The 18,205-nt window shown below is 44.9% G+C and overlaps 4 protein-coding genes across 7 annotated transcripts in view; 2 read left to right on the top strand and 2 right to left on the bottom strand.

Moving 5' to 3' along the window:
- LOC108627212 (UBX domain-containing protein 7) overlaps window positions 1-1,523 on the bottom strand; it is a 4,428-nt gene extending 2,905 nt beyond the window's left edge. The window contains exons 1-5 of the mRNA XM_018028322.2: window positions 1,241-1,523; window positions 875-1,129; window positions 524-804; window positions 169-435; window positions 20-86 (exon numbers count right to left, since the gene is read on the bottom strand). Coding sequence (XP_017883811.1) covers window positions 20-86; window positions 169-435; window positions 524-804; window positions 875-1,129; window positions 1,241-1,280 — 910 coding nt within the window. The 5' untranslated portion in view covers window positions 1,281-1,523. The remainder of the gene's footprint in view (window positions 1-19; window positions 87-168; window positions 436-523; window positions 805-874; window positions 1,130-1,240) is intronic.
- Window positions 1,524-1,877: 354 nt separating this feature from the next.
- Window positions 1,878-5,717, top strand: LOC108627202 (polynucleotide 5'-hydroxyl-kinase NOL9). 2 transcript variants are annotated; one of them, XM_026815526.1, is made up of 7 exons: window positions 1,878-2,404; window positions 2,492-2,689; window positions 2,882-4,500; window positions 4,578-4,771; window positions 4,843-4,893; window positions 4,970-5,163; window positions 5,377-5,717. In XM_026815526.1, the coding sequence occupies exons 2-7, from the start codon at window positions 2,530-2,532 to the stop codon at window positions 5,616-5,618; spliced, it is 2,460 nt and encodes an 819-aa protein (XP_026671327.1). In that variant the 5' UTR covers window positions 1,878-2,404; window positions 2,492-2,529; the 3' UTR covers window positions 5,619-5,717. The 2 variants fall into 2 exon arrangements, with proteins under 2 accessions (XP_026671327.1, XP_017883799.1); XM_018028310.2 differs by having other exon boundaries at window positions 2,861-4,500.
- Window positions 5,718-5,820: 103 nt separating this feature from the next.
- Dnmt3 (DNA methyltransferase 3) overlaps window positions 5,821-18,205 on the bottom strand; it is a 38,982-nt gene continuing 26,597 nt past the window's right edge. Inside the window, exons 3-19 of one of the 2 annotated variants that reach the window (XM_018028272.2) lie at window positions 10,232-11,570; window positions 9,987-10,075; window positions 9,776-9,880; window positions 9,606-9,687; window positions 9,409-9,519; window positions 9,144-9,314; window positions 8,812-8,903; window positions 8,569-8,685; window positions 8,283-8,508; window positions 8,080-8,207; window positions 7,958-8,005; window positions 7,808-7,872; window positions 7,477-7,742; window positions 7,162-7,398; window positions 6,924-7,065; window positions 6,630-6,844; window positions 5,821-6,516 (exon numbers count right to left, since the gene is read on the bottom strand). In XM_018028272.2, the coding sequence (XP_017883761.1) occupies window positions 6,266-6,516; window positions 6,630-6,844; window positions 6,924-7,065; window positions 7,162-7,398; window positions 7,477-7,742; window positions 7,808-7,872; window positions 7,958-8,005; window positions 8,080-8,207; window positions 8,283-8,508; window positions 8,569-8,685; window positions 8,812-8,903; window positions 9,144-9,314; window positions 9,409-9,519; window positions 9,606-9,687; window positions 9,776-9,880; window positions 9,987-10,075; window positions 10,232-11,570 (3,684 nt within the window). In that variant the 3' untranslated portion in view covers window positions 5,821-6,265. Of the gene's footprint in view, window positions 6,517-6,629; window positions 6,845-6,923; window positions 7,066-7,161; window positions 7,399-7,476; window positions 7,743-7,807; window positions 7,873-7,957; window positions 8,006-8,079; window positions 8,208-8,282; window positions 8,509-8,568; window positions 8,686-8,811; window positions 8,904-9,143; window positions 9,315-9,408; window positions 9,520-9,605; window positions 9,688-9,775; window positions 9,881-9,986; window positions 10,076-10,231; window positions 11,571-18,205 lie in introns of those variants that run through there. The other variant, XM_026815495.1, reaches the window with a different exon arrangement.
- The window catches only part of Tdg (Thymine DNA glycosylase), a 35,769-nt gene continuing 32,834 nt past the window's right edge, over window positions 15,271-18,205 (top strand). Inside the window, exons 1-2 of one of the 2 annotated variants that reach the window (XM_018028291.2) lie at window positions 15,271-15,544; window positions 15,927-16,950. In XM_018028291.2, coding sequence (XP_017883780.1) covers window positions 16,784-16,950 — 167 coding nt within the window. In that variant the 5' untranslated portion in view covers window positions 15,271-15,544; window positions 15,927-16,783. Of the gene's footprint in view, window positions 16,951-18,205 lie in introns of both variants that reach the window. The other variant, XM_018028283.2, reaches the window with a different exon arrangement.

Raw genomic sequence — 18,205 nt, 5'->3', positions numbered from 1 at the left:
CTTTGTATATATCGTTTACCTAGATCTTTTACCATCGAACTATCGATCGTGTGTTTAAATGCTTTCACGGCACTACCACTGCAATCCTATAAAATAAATGAGAAAAATGATTGGAAATGAGCAACTACCTTCTTGTATCATCCGATCTTTAGGAATATTGTAACATACAGATAAGTCGGACGAAGAGCTTTCTTTTATTATGGTGGCAGTAGAACTCTTCCATTTTTTAGCATCACTGGAGTTACTTGTTACGCATTCTGGCGACGGATGAGAACTCAACATATCATTCAAAACAGACATCAGGCTGTCTACAGTAATGTGATTATACGTCTGCATACATTCTCCTGTTCTAGGATCTATAACTGCTAGATGAGGATATTCGTAAACTTCGTACAGATGTATGAAACTACTTCCATCGCTTGTGTTAGACAAGACCTGTTTACATAGTACAGTAATACATATTTAAAATTTTTGATATATCCTTTTTCTCAGAAGAAGAACGTACCTTGTAATTGCACCATACCTGCCATAAAACGAAATGATCCTTGACAATTTCTTGAATCTGTTGATTCGACCATACATCTCTGTTCAGAATTTGGCATGAAAATTCTTGGGGATTTTGTATATTTACAAGTAACCAGCGATTTAACTTCTTAGCATGTTCTCGTGCTTCAATGAACGAACCTAGGAAGAGGATGTTGCAAGGCGGGCGAAACAAATCTTCCAATCTTTTTGATTTACAGTACGACATTTGCTTGTTTTTTACTCCGGCTACTTTGCGTGCCATTTCTTCTTCTTGTCTCTCTGTATTAAATGTATGATGATTAAAAGGAATGATGGTGTTAGAAATTTTATTAAATAAGATGTTGCTTACGTGTTTCTACTGCAAAATCCCTGAATCTATCAAATACGTTAGTCGATAATCTTGGAAGAGAACATATTGGACCGGATGGTACTAATACTTCCTGCACAGGTAAAATAGGGGGTCTGACTTCTGGTTCAGGTTCAGGATGGACAGGCTGAGCGCTTGATTCAGGCGTCGGACCACCCTCGAACATTAATGTTATAGCATTCTCTACATTTCCATCGGCAAGCGACAGATAATGGCGAGCTGTTGCTTCACTCTCTCCTAACAAAAACAAAATTGTCAATGTCATTGAAACAATCTATAATTAATCTAAAATACGGTAATATAATTATGAGGGAGATAAAGACTTCTGGATCGAGATTAAACGCTCACCTGTCACTTCCACAAATTTGTCCATACTTTCCTGATCCATTATGCTTTTAAATTGCAAAAATACGTCAAGTACGATGTGTAAATGTCAACATAATATGTAGGCAGGTTAGCATCAATTATTCAATGTATTCTAGATTGTATACAAACATTCTTTATCCGAGTTAATTGCGAACTCAGTATTTAATGTTTCTTTAAAACGTAATCGCAACTGATCAGCACGGGCCACACTGACGCAAACTACGAACACTGCAGCTGCACACGACTGCTAGCAACTGCTAGTCTGACTGCTAGTTGCTGCGCTGCGTTGCTGCTTGCTGCTACTGCTACTACCTAAGTTATGCTAATTGTAAACTAACAATATGAGTCAAACTATGTAATTGAAACATGCTGTATTGCTGTACCGTATAACGCTATACTAACTGCTGCTATTGAATAATGCAGAAGTATTGTTCTGTCTCTGTCATATATTACGACAAATTTTTATTAAAAGAAACGCGCGGGTTGATTCAATGACAGAGCAGAATTTTTAATAAAATCAAACTGAATTAGAACTTTAGCTATTTTATATTTAATCACATTTATGTCTTCCTATATTTTAAAAAGTGGAGGAAAACATCATCGTCATTTAGACATAATAATGAAATTATCCGTTATATATACTTTCAGCTTTATATAATTATGGAGCTGTATTTCATTAAAATTGGTCCTCTATAAGTCGAAACATTCGATTCTTAGGTTTATTTTCTATAGTTACATAGAAAGATTACTTTGCCGCTGTGGAATAGTTTGTCCAGAATTTAGCCCTCTGGCTCTAATTATATCTATTGATACAGTTGATACGGTTGATATCTCGGCTGCTGTTAGAGCCATTATTTAAATGTAACATGGTTCGAATTTCACAACCGAATTTTTAGAAATCTTGGTTGCTCAGCGATCTGATCGTTCCTAGAAGCTTAAATTCGTACTTTTTCTTCTTGGTTTAAGTGTGTGTTTTTAAAGTCTTTCAGTTTCCGTAAGAATTTTAAAGGTTACACCAAGTGACACTCTGAGAATGCTTCCTTCAAAAATGAGGATTGCTTGAATTTTCGGTAATAATGAAAACGTCGACACAAAGGAAAAAATTAGAAACATAAAATTTGGGAATTGAAAAAAATAAATAAAGGCGTGAGTAAAAATCATTGAGCATTCATTATAAAGTTATCTAACATGATTTTATATTTGATTAATTAATTAATACGACTTTGAACATAGAAATTTGCGAGAGTACGAAGTAGGAAACAAGTCTGCACATGGAAAAAGGAAACGGCTATCTTGATTTTTGGATCATGAATCGAACACCTGGGAAAAGTGTCAGAGATAGCTCGCCGAGCCAAGAGCAGTCGCTTGAGCAACGTAATTTAAAACAAAGGAAGAGAAAGTGCAATGGAAAGAAAAATGAGAAATCGCAAAGTGAGGGACTTATCTGTATTATTTCTATCAATTATTCGAGACCATTTTCGATTCTGTTTATACGTCGAAGTAAATACCATACGCTATTTGCAGGTTGAAGATAAAGTATGGTATAAACACTTTCATTCAAGTAAAGAACACCACTTTAGAAAGGGGTTGCTTAAATTTCAGATTCTATAATATCTTCCTCAGAGTCGGACAATGACAACAACTTTGTGGAAACACTGTTAGCTAAAAACAGAGACGGCAAACTGTATAATGACGTTCCGAAGCAAGAAAACATAGGTTCGCCTGTAGTGGTCGAAGCGTTCGACAACTTGTCTTTATTGAACATACCCGAACCGCTTAAACAGAGTCAACAAGTACAAGTGAGAAACGATGTTCCGGACAACAACCCGACGTACATGGACATAGAAAAGGAGCAAGCGTGCATTATTGTCACTGAATCACTGAATCCGAGTCATGAATCGTGCAATCCAGAAAACGAGAACCGACAAGACCATACAAGACCACCGTTGGAGAATAATCATACACCGCAAAAGAATAAGAAGCAAGTGAAAAATGATGTAGTCGAATCTACTACATCTCCTATTGCTGGTCCTAGCTCGTCAAAAACTAACGGGTCTTGTAATACACCTGAAAAATATGATACAGATGACTATGTTGCTGCTAATTTCAACGTTGAAGACGGAAATGGTAACGAAGTAGAGATGTCGGATAAAAACATTAATACTTATTCAGTACGATTTTATTGCTTGAGAAACAAAGTAGTTGCTGTGATGTCTGAAAAGGCACGATTTTGCTTCACTGGGAAATTAGTCGTTAGAGTGATATATGGCGCGGTAGAAGCGTATGGATGCGTGATCACCACAGAAAGTGGTCCGGTCGAAATCTACTCGCCGAGAGGATATAGTAATGTTTCAATCGAAACCAGCGAAAATCATGTCAATGATCAAGTACCGAATATAGAACACGCCGAATCGAACGTATGGATGTTTCTTACTCGCGAAGGTGTCGACCGAAATGAAAGGCATAAATTGGCCGACGAGATTGAACGACTTACACCCGCGATGACGGTCGTTTTGTTGTCCAATTTAGAAAACGGATTGACCAGATTTTTAGATGCCTTTTATCAGTTCAGACTATTTCCGAAAGTAAAGAAAGAGAAAATGATAAGTCATTTTTGGACCGACTTGAGAAGAGCCGAATTGATGCTGCAATCAAATCTTTACACCAGTAATTATAATTGCAAAGAGTTAATAATCGATCCACGTATCAGCGGAGAAGTTAGCGAAAAAATGTTGAACCGTTGGCGTTCGAATAAATGGTCATGTACTGTAATCGTCGGTGGTAAGAGCGTTGGTAAATCTACTACGACGCGTTACTTGATAAACAGACTGTTACCCGTTTCGAAGAAGGTGGTTCTCCTGGACGTAGATCCTGGTCAAACCGAATGCACGCCATACGGTTGTTTATCGTGTAGCTTGATAGAAAAGCCTCTGATGGGACCAAACTTTACACACTTAAAGAAGCCAGTTTTTCAGTTATACATCGGAGAGGTGAACGTCTCACGATGTATTACACGATACATCGAAGGTGTCAAGATGTTAATCGACAAAATATCCAATAGTCCGATTTTATCACGGCTGCCAATCGTCGTCAACACGATGGGTTTTTCACAAGGTATTGGCTGGGATCTCGCTTTGACCATTATCAAATTCACTCGACCTTCTTTCGTGGTACAAATTATGTCAGGGAAACCGAAAAATAATTACATTGGCTACTTCAGCAAGGAGGTCGTAAATCGACAGGTAATAACAAGTTTCAGTCTATTTCTGCAACTATCTATAGATTGTATCTTAGAGATGGAAAAATCTGCTCTTTACAGAAACTTCCGTGGACTGCAAATGTGATCCATTTGAGTGAACTATCCTGTAATCACGAACTGTTTGTTGTGCGCTCATACGCGGAACAGAAAGCTACTTCAGGGTACGAAACCTGGAACATGGAACCTTACCAACAACGCGAACTCGTAATGATCTCCTATCTCAGCGAAATTGTACAAAATTCCGCAAAATCAACGTAAGTTTGGCTAATCTAGAAGTAGAATTCGACATCGAATTGATCATTATTTGCTTCTTCTCTTTTTCTAGATCACGCTGTGATGCTCTGTCACTAAGCATCAACAATGTTGTGCCATACGTGTTAGTATTTCCCGTTTCTACTCTTCGTTCGTTCGTTCAAATATTTTTGGATATAAGTTTGTTATCACCATTGCAGAACTTCATTTAAATCGCTGTACATTTCCATTCCAAGCGCATTTGTACCTTCGTCGCACGTGTTAAACGTGGTGAATGGTAATATAGTGGCACTATGCGGAATCGACATAAATGACAGCTGTTTGACAGAAAGCCAGGCCATTTCCGGTCCTCGAGTGTTGAACAGACCACCTCTCTGCAACTGTTATGGATTCGGTGAGTCCATCTTCCACGGTTAAGTTGTATACAGGCAGCGAGGCGATTTTTGACATGATCAACCATGCATCACAATTCGTTGGTCGAAAATACTTTACATGGATGATATACGACTATCGAGTTGAGACAGTCTCGCGATATCTGTACATGATTTTACTCCGTACTTTGATCCTCCCATGTCCGTCGTTTGAAGTTGAATCATTCTGTATGCAGGTATCGTTAGAGGAGTTGACATGGTGCAAGAAGAAATATTTATAAACACGCCATTGCCAGCAGCCACGATGCAGTACGTAAATTGTTTAATGGGGTGTATACCAGTGCCAATTAACTTGTTAACACTGAATCAGCAAACGAACATACCTTACATTGGTGGGAACGATATTCTACCGATGAGCCGTGAACATCGTAGAGGATACTTCCGAATGAGATACCAAAGAGACGAGAACAATGCTTGACAGGGAATCTATTGTAAAGATTCTTTATTATAAAGAAAAACGTGTAAATACATCTGTTTTACTCATATTTTATTTCGAAAATAAAGATTTCTAATATTGTTTCTTGTTCTCTAATTCTTCTTCCTTCGCAAAAAATAACAGGAACATGTATAAAGTGTACAATATTTTTGCGAAGTATGTACATACAAATTCGTACACTCCCGAATCAATTATAAACTTGAGTCATGGAGATAAAAAGTTTTAATGTAATACGTTTGATTTTGATAGTAATAAAATTGAAAATCAACAACATAAATCACGCATGAAAAAAATTGAATGGCACACGAAAACGTAAATACATCTGTTTTGTTTCTACTCCATTTAAAAAATAAACATTTATGATATTGTCTTTTCTTTCTTCTCAAAAACTAACAGGAACATGCATAAAGCATACAACGTTTTTGCGAAGCTTATATAAAGTATGAAGTAGCGTTTCCTACACTTCGAAAAGAATTGTAAATTTTAGTCGAGAACATCGAAAGGTGCCATCTATTTGTGTACTTTTAGTAGAAACGAAATTAGAAATTGGAACTAAACAACGTAATTCGTGCACGTAAAAATTGATTGGAACACAATGTACAATTAAAGAACAGCTGAGCAGTTCTACCTTAAACTTCAGTTTCTAATTTTATCGAATTGTCATTAGTAGTATTGCACTCGAAGAAGGGACAAAGAGATCCCAAAATGGCAGTTAACGTTTGGACACTCCACGATTTGCCTATTAACTTCTGACGTTTGGTCGCCGATAAATTCATCACGTCCGTATAATGACGCGGAAATCCGAATATCTCTTCGAGTTCGGTTATCCATATCGTGTCGCTTTTATCTTGCATCATGATCGGTTTCAAATGTTGAACGCCTATGGAAAATCGAGAAGAATTGTATTGATATTGTATACACCGCATACAAATGAATGTATGGAACAAGTATACTAATTATTAGTGCGTACGATTAAACATTTTGGTAACTTACCTTGCCTAAGCGAATTTACTCTAGTAGTGACCGTACGAATCTTCTTAACTAATGCGTAGCGTTGACAGTGGGGCGTGAGTATATCCTGTACGTCCTGTGGCTGTTGAAATGAGAACGAGTGTGGCTTTACGGGTAGATTGTGCCAGTAAAGCCTCAACCTATGTTGAGGAGAAAAATCTGCCGAGTCTATCGTGTCAGGTTCTTGTCTCAAGTACCTGTCACATACGGAAAACATTTGGGAAGACGTTCTAAAAGGAAGAATAAATTGTACGACGATATGCGATCACTACTTACTTGTTAATCTCCAGTCTAAACTTGGTCGGCATCGAAGCGACGTTTTCATACAACCAAAATAATTGTCGTTTTTTGTTAATTTTCCTCATCAATTTCAAAATTCGCACGTATTCGAAGAAAAGGATTCCTGTTCCTTTTGGATCTGAGAAGGGAAAGGAGCAACAGGAGGTGAAACGCGGGGACATGCGCGCTTATTGCACGTACGTAATTTTTGTTACAGCGAGACGCTACTACTAACCGTTGAGACCGCGTCGTCCAGGGTTGGCTAAGCTCAGGTCGTTGCACGGTGACCCGCCGATTAACAGATCGATGGGTGCAATTTCCTCGAGTTTCTCCTTTGTGATTTTCCTCACATCACCTAAATGCTGGATGCGATTGCCGAAATGCGCAGTACTAACCATCATCGAGTCCGCGTCAATTTCGCTAGCGTAGTAAACGTCGACGACTAAACCCAACTTCTCCAGCACGAGTAGACCTAACAGCGTTGAACAGGATTAGTGATTACCAGTATCAACGAGACAGAGAGAACGGAAAATATATTTGACCCGCGTACCCGTCGCGAGACCGTCGAACAAAGAAAGGACACGTATTTTTCTCCTTTCATTTCCGTCGGGTTCCAGCCGACATGCTTTCGAATTCGTACGAAAAACATCGATTATCTTCTCTCTCCAATCGATTCGTGGTTTCAAGATTGAGGCTGGGTCAAGCGGAGTTTTCGCCTCACATTTGCAGAGGAAACAGTACCAGGGATCTTCTCGAAGTACTTCCCTGTAGGTATCCGGGCATAATAGGTGTTTCACGCAAGCAGCGCAGTAGACTCTGAAAAATGACAATTAGGATGTAAGGGATAATCGATCCAGCACCGCGACACCGATTCATTTTACCTCGGGCAATCATCTTTGTCGCAAATGAGCACCGTACCCGTAGCGCTACACACCGTACAGTAAAACTAGTAACGAAAAATGATTTTGCCACGTTTATTATGCAATCGAAATGACTCGATCTCAAAATTGAATTGAATGACCGATACTTACGCATTTACCATCGTTACCAAATACGAACATAAAAGGCTTGAAGTCTCCCTGAAAATGATCCGAAGATAAAAACATTCATATAATATTCGGTTAAAATACATGAACATCATCTCTGAACGTACCGCGCAATCTATACACAGAGACCCTTCGAAGAACGGATGACTCTCTTTTTCACCATCGACGATTTTCATACACTTTAGACACAATGAATCGAATGGAACGTTTCCACTAATTACAGATTGTAAATCATCTAGATCGAGCAGAATAAAAGCATGTAACTTATGTATCTCACCAAATAATAATTAAACCAGAGGAGCCAATTTACCGCTATGTATAATCTCATTCGCCCGAGCGAAGTTGATTTTAGGCTCCTTTTTGGATTCGTTCAACTTTTGTACTATATGAGGTGTGTATTTGTCGTAGATCTTGACGTAAGAAGTAGTCGGTTTCGTATCAGGCAATGTCTGGTTCTGTTCCGCTGTTGGGATATGCGTAAATGCGTCTTCCAAAGTCCATTCTTCAGTATTGAGCCCTACACGGCTACCGAAATCCTAAAAATTTGAAAATTGCGGTAAACTCATTTGAGCAGGGAGAACAAAACGGACGCATACCTTCGCAGCTTGGAGAACTCCGACAACGAAATTCGGCTTTCGTGTTTTTGCGGCGTACGTGTACTCACGCATTCTCTCCAAGCCCTTATCGAATCTCAAAAAGAATTGATGATGAACCTGTGGCGGAACAAAAATCGTTTGACGAAGTCGTGGGAATCGTATCACGGTCGAATCGAATCCGATCAGGATCACTTCTGTCTTCTATCAAATTAAAGCTCTTTTATAATATTCGATAATTTTTACCTCCGAAAGCTGATAGTCGCCGTACCATATTATCCACTGGCAGCCAAAGGTCGGCTCCCGCATGCAACAGTCGCGATAATCGACAATCATAGCTGCGACATAAAGGGAGCACACAGATGCACTCCGTTAATTCGTTTCTTTTCGTCGAAACGAAAATGAGTCGGAAATTTGTCGAACGCGAAGCAACGGCAGCTTTCGAATCTAGTTCGACTGGTATATACTCGAGCTGCCGCCAATACTAATGGTAAGTTTAAGAAAACTCGTGCTCGCATATAGTAGGTGTGTACCAGATAATGAATAGGAAATTGCCATAAAAATACTTGAGTGCTTACCTGGCCACCAGCTATGTCCGAGGATTTTAGCCCATGCTATGACTCCTGGCTTTTGTTCCGCTAATGGCAAACGAGCTAAGTCTTCCTCCTCTTTTTGGACCTGCGACTGCGTTTGCGACGAATCTTTCTTTTCTGTTTCTTTCGATTTTTTCCCTTGGTTCTCTTCTGTACCTGAATCGTAAAACGAATCGGATGAGACTAGTTCCACCGCGATAACAGGTGATATAAATAAAGCCGAAAAACGTAGCCTTCAGATGATACGTACGCTTTTTATCTTCCAAGTATTTCTCCACAGCTCTCGCATTTCTCCGCTTCAAGTGGTTTATTCTGTCTTGCATTTGACTCGGGTACGGATAGAACCTAATTTCGTCTAACACTATGCATGCAGAAAGGAGAGAATAAACCCCAGAATGGCGTCGAATTTGTCTACTAAACTACTCGAAAGAATAGTTGATCACTTACTTTCGAACATGCCGATCAAGTTAGTTTCGAGCCACGTGTAGTAAGGCTTCGTCAGGGTACAGTCCAATCTAGCGCGCAACATCTGCAAGATACCATCATTACCTTAAAATCTCGCTTATCGTGATACGTAACATGAGGAATTGGCAAATGGAAAACGAAAAAGAGTGAACCTGCATGGTCGCGTCAATAGCACGCAATCGCGCTGCGTTTGAATTTTGTGACAACCTGGCTTTGAGGTGGCTCGAGAACGGTTCGACTTGTGTCTTTTCGTTCAACTGAAACGAAGACGAGTAGATTGTTGTCAATGGTATCGGGAAGCGTCGTGTCCGAGTGAAAGTAAAGAGAATGAAAGAAAGATGAATAAAAAAGATGTATATTCACTAATGATATACGAGCTTCTGCGATCCAGTAAACCCACAATTTGCCCGCCTCAGGTAACATCCCTACATGGTCGGCATGGACAACTAGTGCTGTAATGGCATACAGGAATGTTCATTTAGACTTTCGATGTTTGGACATTTGGATATTGTTGAATATGTCATCCGAATGCATGATTACCGCTTCTGGCGCGTCGCCGTGCCCGAAGTTATACGCACGTTCGGTCATTACTGTCCGTATCTACCTACCTGGCCACCACCCCGAACAGTTGCCCCAGACAAGACTCCCGATGTTGGCATATTCCTTGTTCTTCAGCGAGCGCCGTGTCGTTACTTTGGATTCGGAAGACTCGTACTCATGTTGCTTCCCGATTAGCTTAACACGAATCGCCTCGTATTTAAGCAGGTTCTTTGATTCCGAATTGTAACTCTTCCTCTTGTCAGATTCGTTTTCCCTTGCTTTTTCCAAAGAGCGTCGAATTTCTATTCGACGTTTGTGAAGCTCCTCGTTCTCCTCCTCGGAGCTTCCGCCTTCCTTGTTCTTTTTGGCCTTGAGCTTCTTGTTCCTTCTTGCCCTGGTACTACTCTCGGAGCTTTCGTAGCTGATATCGGTGGTGGACACGTCAGTGGTGTCGACGATCTTCTCGGTTCTGACCTTAGGTTTAGGTTGCATTACCTTCTTCTTCTTCTTCGGCATCTTCTTCTTTCTTTGAGGAGGCTCGTATTCGTAGTCAGAATCGCTTTTAATCGTAGTTTCCGAACGACGAGGACGACCAGCAGGTTTGTTCATAGGAGTTTCCGAAGAATTTTGAGGAGGACTACCAATAGGTTCCTTCATAGGAGTTTCCGAAGAGTTTTGACGAGGACTACCAATAGGTTTCTTCATAGGAGTTTCTGCAGAGTTTTGACTGAGTTCTGAGTGATCCATGCCACTAACCGATTCGCTTTCAGTAACCAACTCGGACTGACTGGATGTGCTCATCGACATCAATGCTTCTTTCGCGGCGTACTCATGGTCGGCTCTGGGACCATATGTTTGAATTGTATCGGGTGTGACCTCCGACTTCATGTCTTCTTGCCCTTCCTTTTCCGGTTCCAAATCGTTCGCGATCGTCGTCGTATCGAAATAATCTAATTGAAACTCGTCCTTCTTCGAGTTTTCCTGTGAAAATGAGACCTGCTGCATTTCCGTGACTTGCGTTTGTGGGTCCTGCGTGTTTGAGATCTGAGTTTCTGGACTCAGTGTGCTTGGGACTTGCCTTTTCCGGGCCGGCGTTTTCACGATTTGTCTGTTCGGGATCTGCATTTGCTGGTTCTGCGTATTCGACGAGGATTCTCCTAATGATAAGAACGGAGAGGCCCGGTTTGTACTTGTCGTGGGAGTTGCGGAAACTGCAGCGACCATAAACGAATTGTTTACTTTATGGACAGTCGACGGCCACTTGGTGGAAGACACGTTAACGGTGTTACGGTTGGGAACGGATTCGGATACCAAACCCAACTCCATCGCGCAGACAAAAGACCACACGCTCTTTTCGGTCCATTGTTTCAACGCACAGCGTTGATTCCGACGTCTTCGGTGGTAGACCTGTAACATAATGCGAACGGGACGCGTTAAAGCGGCACAGATCTACGGGGGAGGAAACGGAGAATGGAGTGAAATCGGTTTTTAAACAACGTCGCAAAAAAGCGGAAGGTAAGAAACTCGGGAGGGAAGAGAAGGAAGGGTAGGGGGATAGACGATGCACGTGGCGCCTCGAAAGGCACTTCTCGAGGTCGCGGCGTGCTTTGCCGGTGCCGGGTCGACCTGATGAATGGAAACGTCGGTATTATTGTGTTTACACGCGGGACACACGGGGGCCTCCCTCGCTCTCTCGCCACACTTGGCGTGGAAACATTCATTCATAAAGCGTTCCGCGCGTTCCTCTCACCACCGCCTCCTCTCCCTTCTCCACCGTCCGACTTCACCCTTCCCCTTCCTCATCTCTCGTTCCCCGACCCCGTCCACCGTACCCCGTCCCCCGTCCCCTTCAAACCCCGCTGTCCCGCTCCCCGGAGTTATACCCCTCTACGCGAGGGTGCACGACCCTCCTACGTTGTGTCAAGTGTAGAGGGGTAGTACCAGTGACGTAACCAGAATTACGATGACAACGAATCGCTGATTCGTTTATTTTATTGCCCCCCTGGGCAACAAGCTAGCGTCCGCTCGGAGTCGGCGACGACGACCGTGTTTCTCGATCCTTTAACGAACCTTCCCGATTTCGCCTTCTGCTTCGCTTCTTCGACCTCCGAGAGTACGTGGATCGGGTCTCGTTCCGATTCGAGAGGAACACAAACTCTCAAACAGCGTGGTTACCAACTGGACTTCGAGCATCGAGGGAAACGAGTCGTAGACCGGTCATCTTCACCGGTCGGTTTTTCAAAAGGAACTTGGAGGAGTCTCGCGCACGCGAACCTGCGGACGATTTTTTTTTCCCTCGAGTTTAAAAGCGCCTGGTATCGCGCGGCTCGCGATATCGCGTGACCGAGTTCTCATTTCGCTCCGTTACGATCTCACGCAAGAAGTTCTTCGGTTCGTCCGAGGCTCGGGAGAAGCCACGATTTTCTCAGTTACCGTTAAACGACATTTCGATATCGTCGATAATAATCCGCGTGGGTTAGATTGAAGAAGCGAGATCGTTGAGGGTGAAACGATGTTTACGCGTGCTCAGCTGATATGAATGGACTAGAAGAGCGCGAGTGCGCGGGAACGGGCGATGGTGTACGTATTTGTGGATTCGGTCATGACGACTTTCGGTATAAATTGAAACTTCTCGAGGGTGTCTCCTCGTCTCGGCGCGACGCGCCGGCGGTAGGAGAATGTCAAGGGGTGAACGGAGAGACCCGGTGCGCTAGAAACATAGGACAGAGACGAGCGGATTCAAAGAGAGGGGAGAGAGAGAAAGAGAGAGAGAGAGAGAGCGCAAGAGGGAGAGAGCGAACAGAGAGGAATCAACGAAGGGTACAAAGCAACGAAGCTGGGTCAGTTCGGTTTAGTGCGAGGCAGGCTACGATTCCGTTTGGATCGCGAGAGAAGCTCGGATCGAGATTGAATCCGATATTGACACTTTTGCTTCGAACACGTTATCTCGTCCTTTCGTTCCTTCATTCCTTTCCTCTTCACTTGCTCGCATGATAGCAACACTCAACGAAGCGAGTATATTAATTTCTTCGAACAAAAATAAATCTGGGACCTTTCTTCCCTTTGTTCTTGAAATTGATAAGAGGGTGTCAGAGTCGCGTTCCAAGGATTCGCACACGCTCGAAAAAGTTAGCGATTTTTTCGACGCGATTCGAAGGGGGTAGGCAATTCGCGCGACGGACGGATAAAAGGCGCGCGAACAGCCTCGCCAGCGGCAGAGAAGACCGAGGAATGGAGGAAAGGAACGAAATCGCGGAAAGAAATGAGCAAACCTAACGCGAGAAGAGAGGAAAGAAAAGTAGAGAAGAGGAGAGGCGAGGGCTCTCGATTCACCTAGCGCAGCGTGGGCTTTTCTTGTATTCTATTGATTTTTCCGAAAGTTCGCGTGGTGGGAGTCTGGTAGGCAACGCTGTACGAGCTTGCCAGGAGCGTGTTTGCGTGAGCTTCCACGACGGCATCGTCTTTTCCTTTCCTCTCACGAGCACTCGTTCGCTCCCTCCTCTTCTACCTCTCTCACTCTAGCCCCTCTCTTCACCTATCCATCCATCCTGCCGTCTACCTATCTATCCATCCATCCATCTGTCTATCTCTGTTCCTCGATTCTATGAAACGCTGCTAGCAGTCCCTCTCTGTTCCAAAGATCGCTCCATCTTGTTCCGTCCGTGCAGCTCGCAACTCGTTCGGCTTCCCTCTCGCTCGCTCCGCTCGCCTCTGCGCGAAATCCACCCCCGTTCTCGCTCGATCCGTCTCGCTCGCGCTCGCATTGCAACCCGGTGATATACATATGTACGTATACGTTAACGTACACGGCTGACCAGCAGCGTGCGCGCTGCGTATGAAGCACGTAACTGCATATATAGATTATAGACTTTTCGAAATAGGAGAGGATTAAAGAATATCATTAATTTCATATTACAAGACATTACTGTACATACTGTCGGTAAGTGATCCACGAATTCTCGATCCCATCGAATATCGACAGTCGTCGCGGCGACCCTTTGCCGAGTAATCGAACGAGACCATATTCGCGGTTTACACGCGAACGGGTTGAACGCCTTGCAATACGACCAGATGTTTCGAGGTTTGAAAAGAAATTTACGAAAAACGGATCCCGTGGTGCTCGGTTTCTCGGTACAGCCTTGGCGTTCTATCCACCTACACCTACGCCGTGGCACGGTCACCGCATGCAACGCGCACCATTACTTACGTACGATACGTACGCGCGAACGCATACCTACACACGTACGTGCCCCGAGCACGCGTAGGTACGTGGCTTGGTACGTGCCCTTACGTATGTGCCTGGAGCTGCCACGGTTTCTCCGACTCTCACAATCAGCCGTTCTCTCGATATATATATGTATGTATGTATGCACGTATATACAACGTCGGCGTACGCTATGCGCGAAACGAACGGACGAACGCACGCGCGCAAGCATACATATGTATACATAGGTATATAAGTACGTACGAAAGTACATACACCCTCTCCTACATCGTACAGGCGCCGCAGAAATATAGCGTGGTCACGAAAACGAAACTATTCCACCGCGACCGCCGGAAAATGCCCGTTTCGTGCCTCGTATCGTCGAGCGAGAAGGTCGGGAGTCGATAAGACTCAAAGCTCGATCGAGTACAATGATTAGCGCTCATTGATTTTCCTATGAAATCCTTCTAGGATTCGCATCGACGTTAGCTAGATTTGGGTTGCGCGCGAGATTCGCTTGCCCGGCGTAGCTCTGGGCGGAATTTCTCGTTTCAGAGGGACTCCAAGGATTCGATTGCGACATCTCCGACGCTGTCTCTCGATTTGCATAAGATACCGTCGCTTTCCACCTACTTAGCGCACGCGATACGCGAGACCAGGTGGTATCGACTGGCAACTCGAGATCATCAGAGTCGGTCGGTGCTCCTCGAAGGAACGTGAATTTCGGGAGAAGGAAGAAAGGGAAGAGCAGTCGTTGCAGGTTGGTTGCAGCCCGCGTCCACGTCGATGGAACTGGCGGTATCAGAGGTATCGTCGGCGTCTTCTCCGCGGCAGCGGCAGCAGCCGCGACCACGGCGGGAGGTTCCGAAACCGAGCGGGACCGAGCGTAGTCGACGGAGCTCGGAAACGCACGAACCTCGCAGCTCGAGCGACCGAACCAACGACCAACCAGTACGGTGCCGACTCTCGCTACCGCGGTTATAGCTTTTCCGTGGTGTACCGTTTCGTAGCAGTGTTTACGCGATCCTCGAGTTCTCGTCGAAACGAAATACGGAGTTACGTACAGTACGTACGTACGTACGTAGCCAAAAACAGGAAGGGCGAGCGAAGCAGGATATCGGGGCGAAACGTAGCCGAAGACGGTGCAGCGAACAAAGGAAAGGGACACGAATAACGAGTAAGAAGGCTCGTTCGTGGACTTGGTGCTCGAGTTTTATCGTTCGTTCGAAGCCGGAGCGTCAGTGCTTTAGGAGCGGCATTACCGTCTTTGCGTTATCGGAAGACGGAATATCGCGAAACGTATCGAGATCGAGACGAACAGTGACGCTCGGTACGAAGGATAGAAACAGGGAGGGAGGAAGAGGGAGAGTGAGAGGGAGAGGAAGAGAGAGAGAGAGAGAGAGAGAGCGGGGGAGTGAGTGTGAGAGAGAAAGGCAGGAGCGAGAAAAAAGTGAGAGCCGCGAAAAAAGAAAACGCAGTGTCGTCTTTCGCGTTTGGGGCGTGGGTGCAGAGATCGCGAATTCCCTTGGACAATAACAGAGTCATTTTTACCTTTTGAGTCGAGATCCAGTTAGATTTGGACGTCGGCGAGGAAAGAAGATGATCGGGGGCGGAACGAATCGGTCGCCGATCCGAGTCTGTTGAGGTGGCCAAACGAGTATCGAACTACGAGGGAAAGGAACACGGAAGAGGAGAAACTCGTAAAAGAAAAGAAAGCCAGCGTACGGAGCTCCGTGAAAGAGGATAGCTCAGATCAACCCGTGCCGATCACGTGTAGTCGGAGTAGCGCGTGACAATCAGCAATTCATTATCAGACGCCGAAACTGCGGTCTCTCGAAAACTGGAAGGACTCCGACCAGTCGCGGCCGCGACGAGATCTCCGCTCTCTTCTCATCGTCGAGGACGAGCTGTCGCCGCTGGTGTACACCAGAACAGGACGACGGCAACAGTTGCGACGGCATACCCCTCCGCGACCGGTCGTCGGATATCCCGGAGAACGATGACGATGCTGGCAAGAAAGATTGCGAGCGGTAATCGGAGGACGAGCAGCACGAGAGGCCTCGACTGAATACCGGTGTAGAGCTCGCGGTCAGAAGCGTCGATCGGCGGGCGACCGGGCTCGCCTCGTCGTCGCGACGGTACCGATTCGCGGGGTGGTATCGCGCTCTATCCGGGTGACAGTGGCAGTGAGTGTTGATTAGTGCCAGAAGGTTTTATACGAAGTTTGGTCCGCGGGATCCGCGCGCGACAGCTACCCGACGGCTCGCGGAGCCGTCGGAAAGAGCCAGCGGTCCGTGTTACCGCGCGACCTACCAGCCTTGTCGCGTACCGTTGGAGTCGGAGTACCCGCGAAAAGGTCGCGATCGCGAACGGACGCGATACTATTTCCGAAACTTGAGCAAAAATCAGCGAAGATATGCAGGTGGCAACGCTGTTCAGGGAGAGCGCCACCCTGCTGGGCGCCTCCAGCCTGGATCCCCCGCAGACTCATCATCATCAGAGTATGCAACAACAGCAGCAGCAGCTTCAACAACACCCCGCCGATCTGCATCTGAGTCATCATATGCAACATCATTATAAACTGTAAGTTTTCCCTGCGATCGATCCTACTCATCCTGAACTCTTCGTCCTCTCGTCGCATTTTAAATGCGCGTTTCTGCAATCCAAGATATCATTGCCGTCTCGCCATTTCGACGGCCGACGGCGAACGGCAAGGCAGCGGCGTTCAGCCATTCTAGCCTTCGAGTTGGCTGATATAAACGGACGTAGGATGTTTATTCGGGCGACGTGACAAACGCGAAACCCTCTTCGATTTCGAATTTGGGTCCGCGTCTTGAAGGGGCAACAGCCACTTGTTTGTTACGCAAAGTCCTGATCGCAAGTCTGTTATTTAACGTTAGATAAGAATTTGACGTTCTTAGCTTTCGAAGAGCGTTTCTTGTTCCCCGTGGATCCAAGCGGGACGGCCACCGCCGCTGGAGTATCGGAAGCCCGCGATAACAAGTTCGGACAAATTTCTGATCGACTGGAGCGTCGCGAGTCGCGATGCGAACCAATAGCTACGAACGGAGGGCGGAACCATCCTCGTGGCAAGAATCGCGAGGGTAAACGAAACCACGTGGCCAAGGAACGCGTTTCGGCGTGGAGAACGCAGGAGCCGATGCAAGAGGACGCGAATACCAATGCGAGAATGCGGTCACGCGTCACGGATAAAACGTGTTCAACCGATAAAAATCGATGATAAGATCGAGCAGCCTCCTTCGAACCTTTTCTCTCTTTCTCCCTCACCCTTCTCGCGTCGCTTCGACTCGGCTCGCTGCTAGTCGTTTCAAGTTATTCATGTATTCCATAAGTTTGGAATATTTACACGAATAGCCTGCGAGATGCAGACTACTCGCGCAAATCGATTTCGATAAAGCCGTTTTCCTTGTCGCGGCAATCTACCAGCGTTTAAGACTTTCCGTGAAAAAACTAATTCGTTGGGAGGTGAACGAACCATATGTATTATAACTTTGATCAGAGAACGAAGATTCGCAAAGTAGAGCCGGCGGATCCTATTCCGAGGACTCTGGCAGAGTGCGAATTCGAGTTTGAGATCAGGAGCGAACTCGTGTAGCGAAAGTTTCGCGTGTACTTTTGGAATTTCTGACAAACCTCGCAGACTTCCTTCGTTTCCCGCGTCGCGCGTACTAGCGTTCGCGACAATTATCCTTGAATGAAACGCGATTACAGGTACACCTCTGAGAATGATGCCGATGCGTTTTGTCTGAGCATTTTAGGTATATCTTATACAACGATTATCGCAGCGATTCGTTTAAGGATGTATAGACTATACATA

Source organism: Ceratina calcarata, unplaced genomic scaffold, assembly GCF_001652005.2.
Source record: "Ceratina calcarata isolate Rehan_Ccalc_2016 unplaced genomic scaffold, ASM165200v1 scaffold125, whole genome shotgun sequence".
NCBI classification, from domain to species: Eukaryota; Metazoa; Arthropoda; class Insecta; order Hymenoptera; family Apidae; genus Ceratina; species Ceratina calcarata.
This window is presented reverse-complemented; position numbering and strand designations above follow the sequence as displayed.

What these genes read in the sequence shown, in the direction of transcription:
- LOC108627202 (XM_018028310.2), top strand. Translation starts at nt 2,530, where the DNA reads ATGGAAAAAGGAAACGGCTATCTTGATTTTTGGATCATGAATCGAACA. An exon ending in GAAAAATGAGAAATCGCAAA is followed by an intron (nt 2,690 to 2,860) that starts GTGAGGGACTTA and finishes CTTAAATTTCAG; the next exon opens with ATTCTATAATATCTTCCTCA. An exon ending in CAAAATTCCGCAAAATCAAC is followed by an intron (nt 4,772 to 4,842) that starts GTAAGTTTGGCT and finishes CTCTTTTTCTAG; the next exon opens with ATCACGCTGTGATGCTCTGT.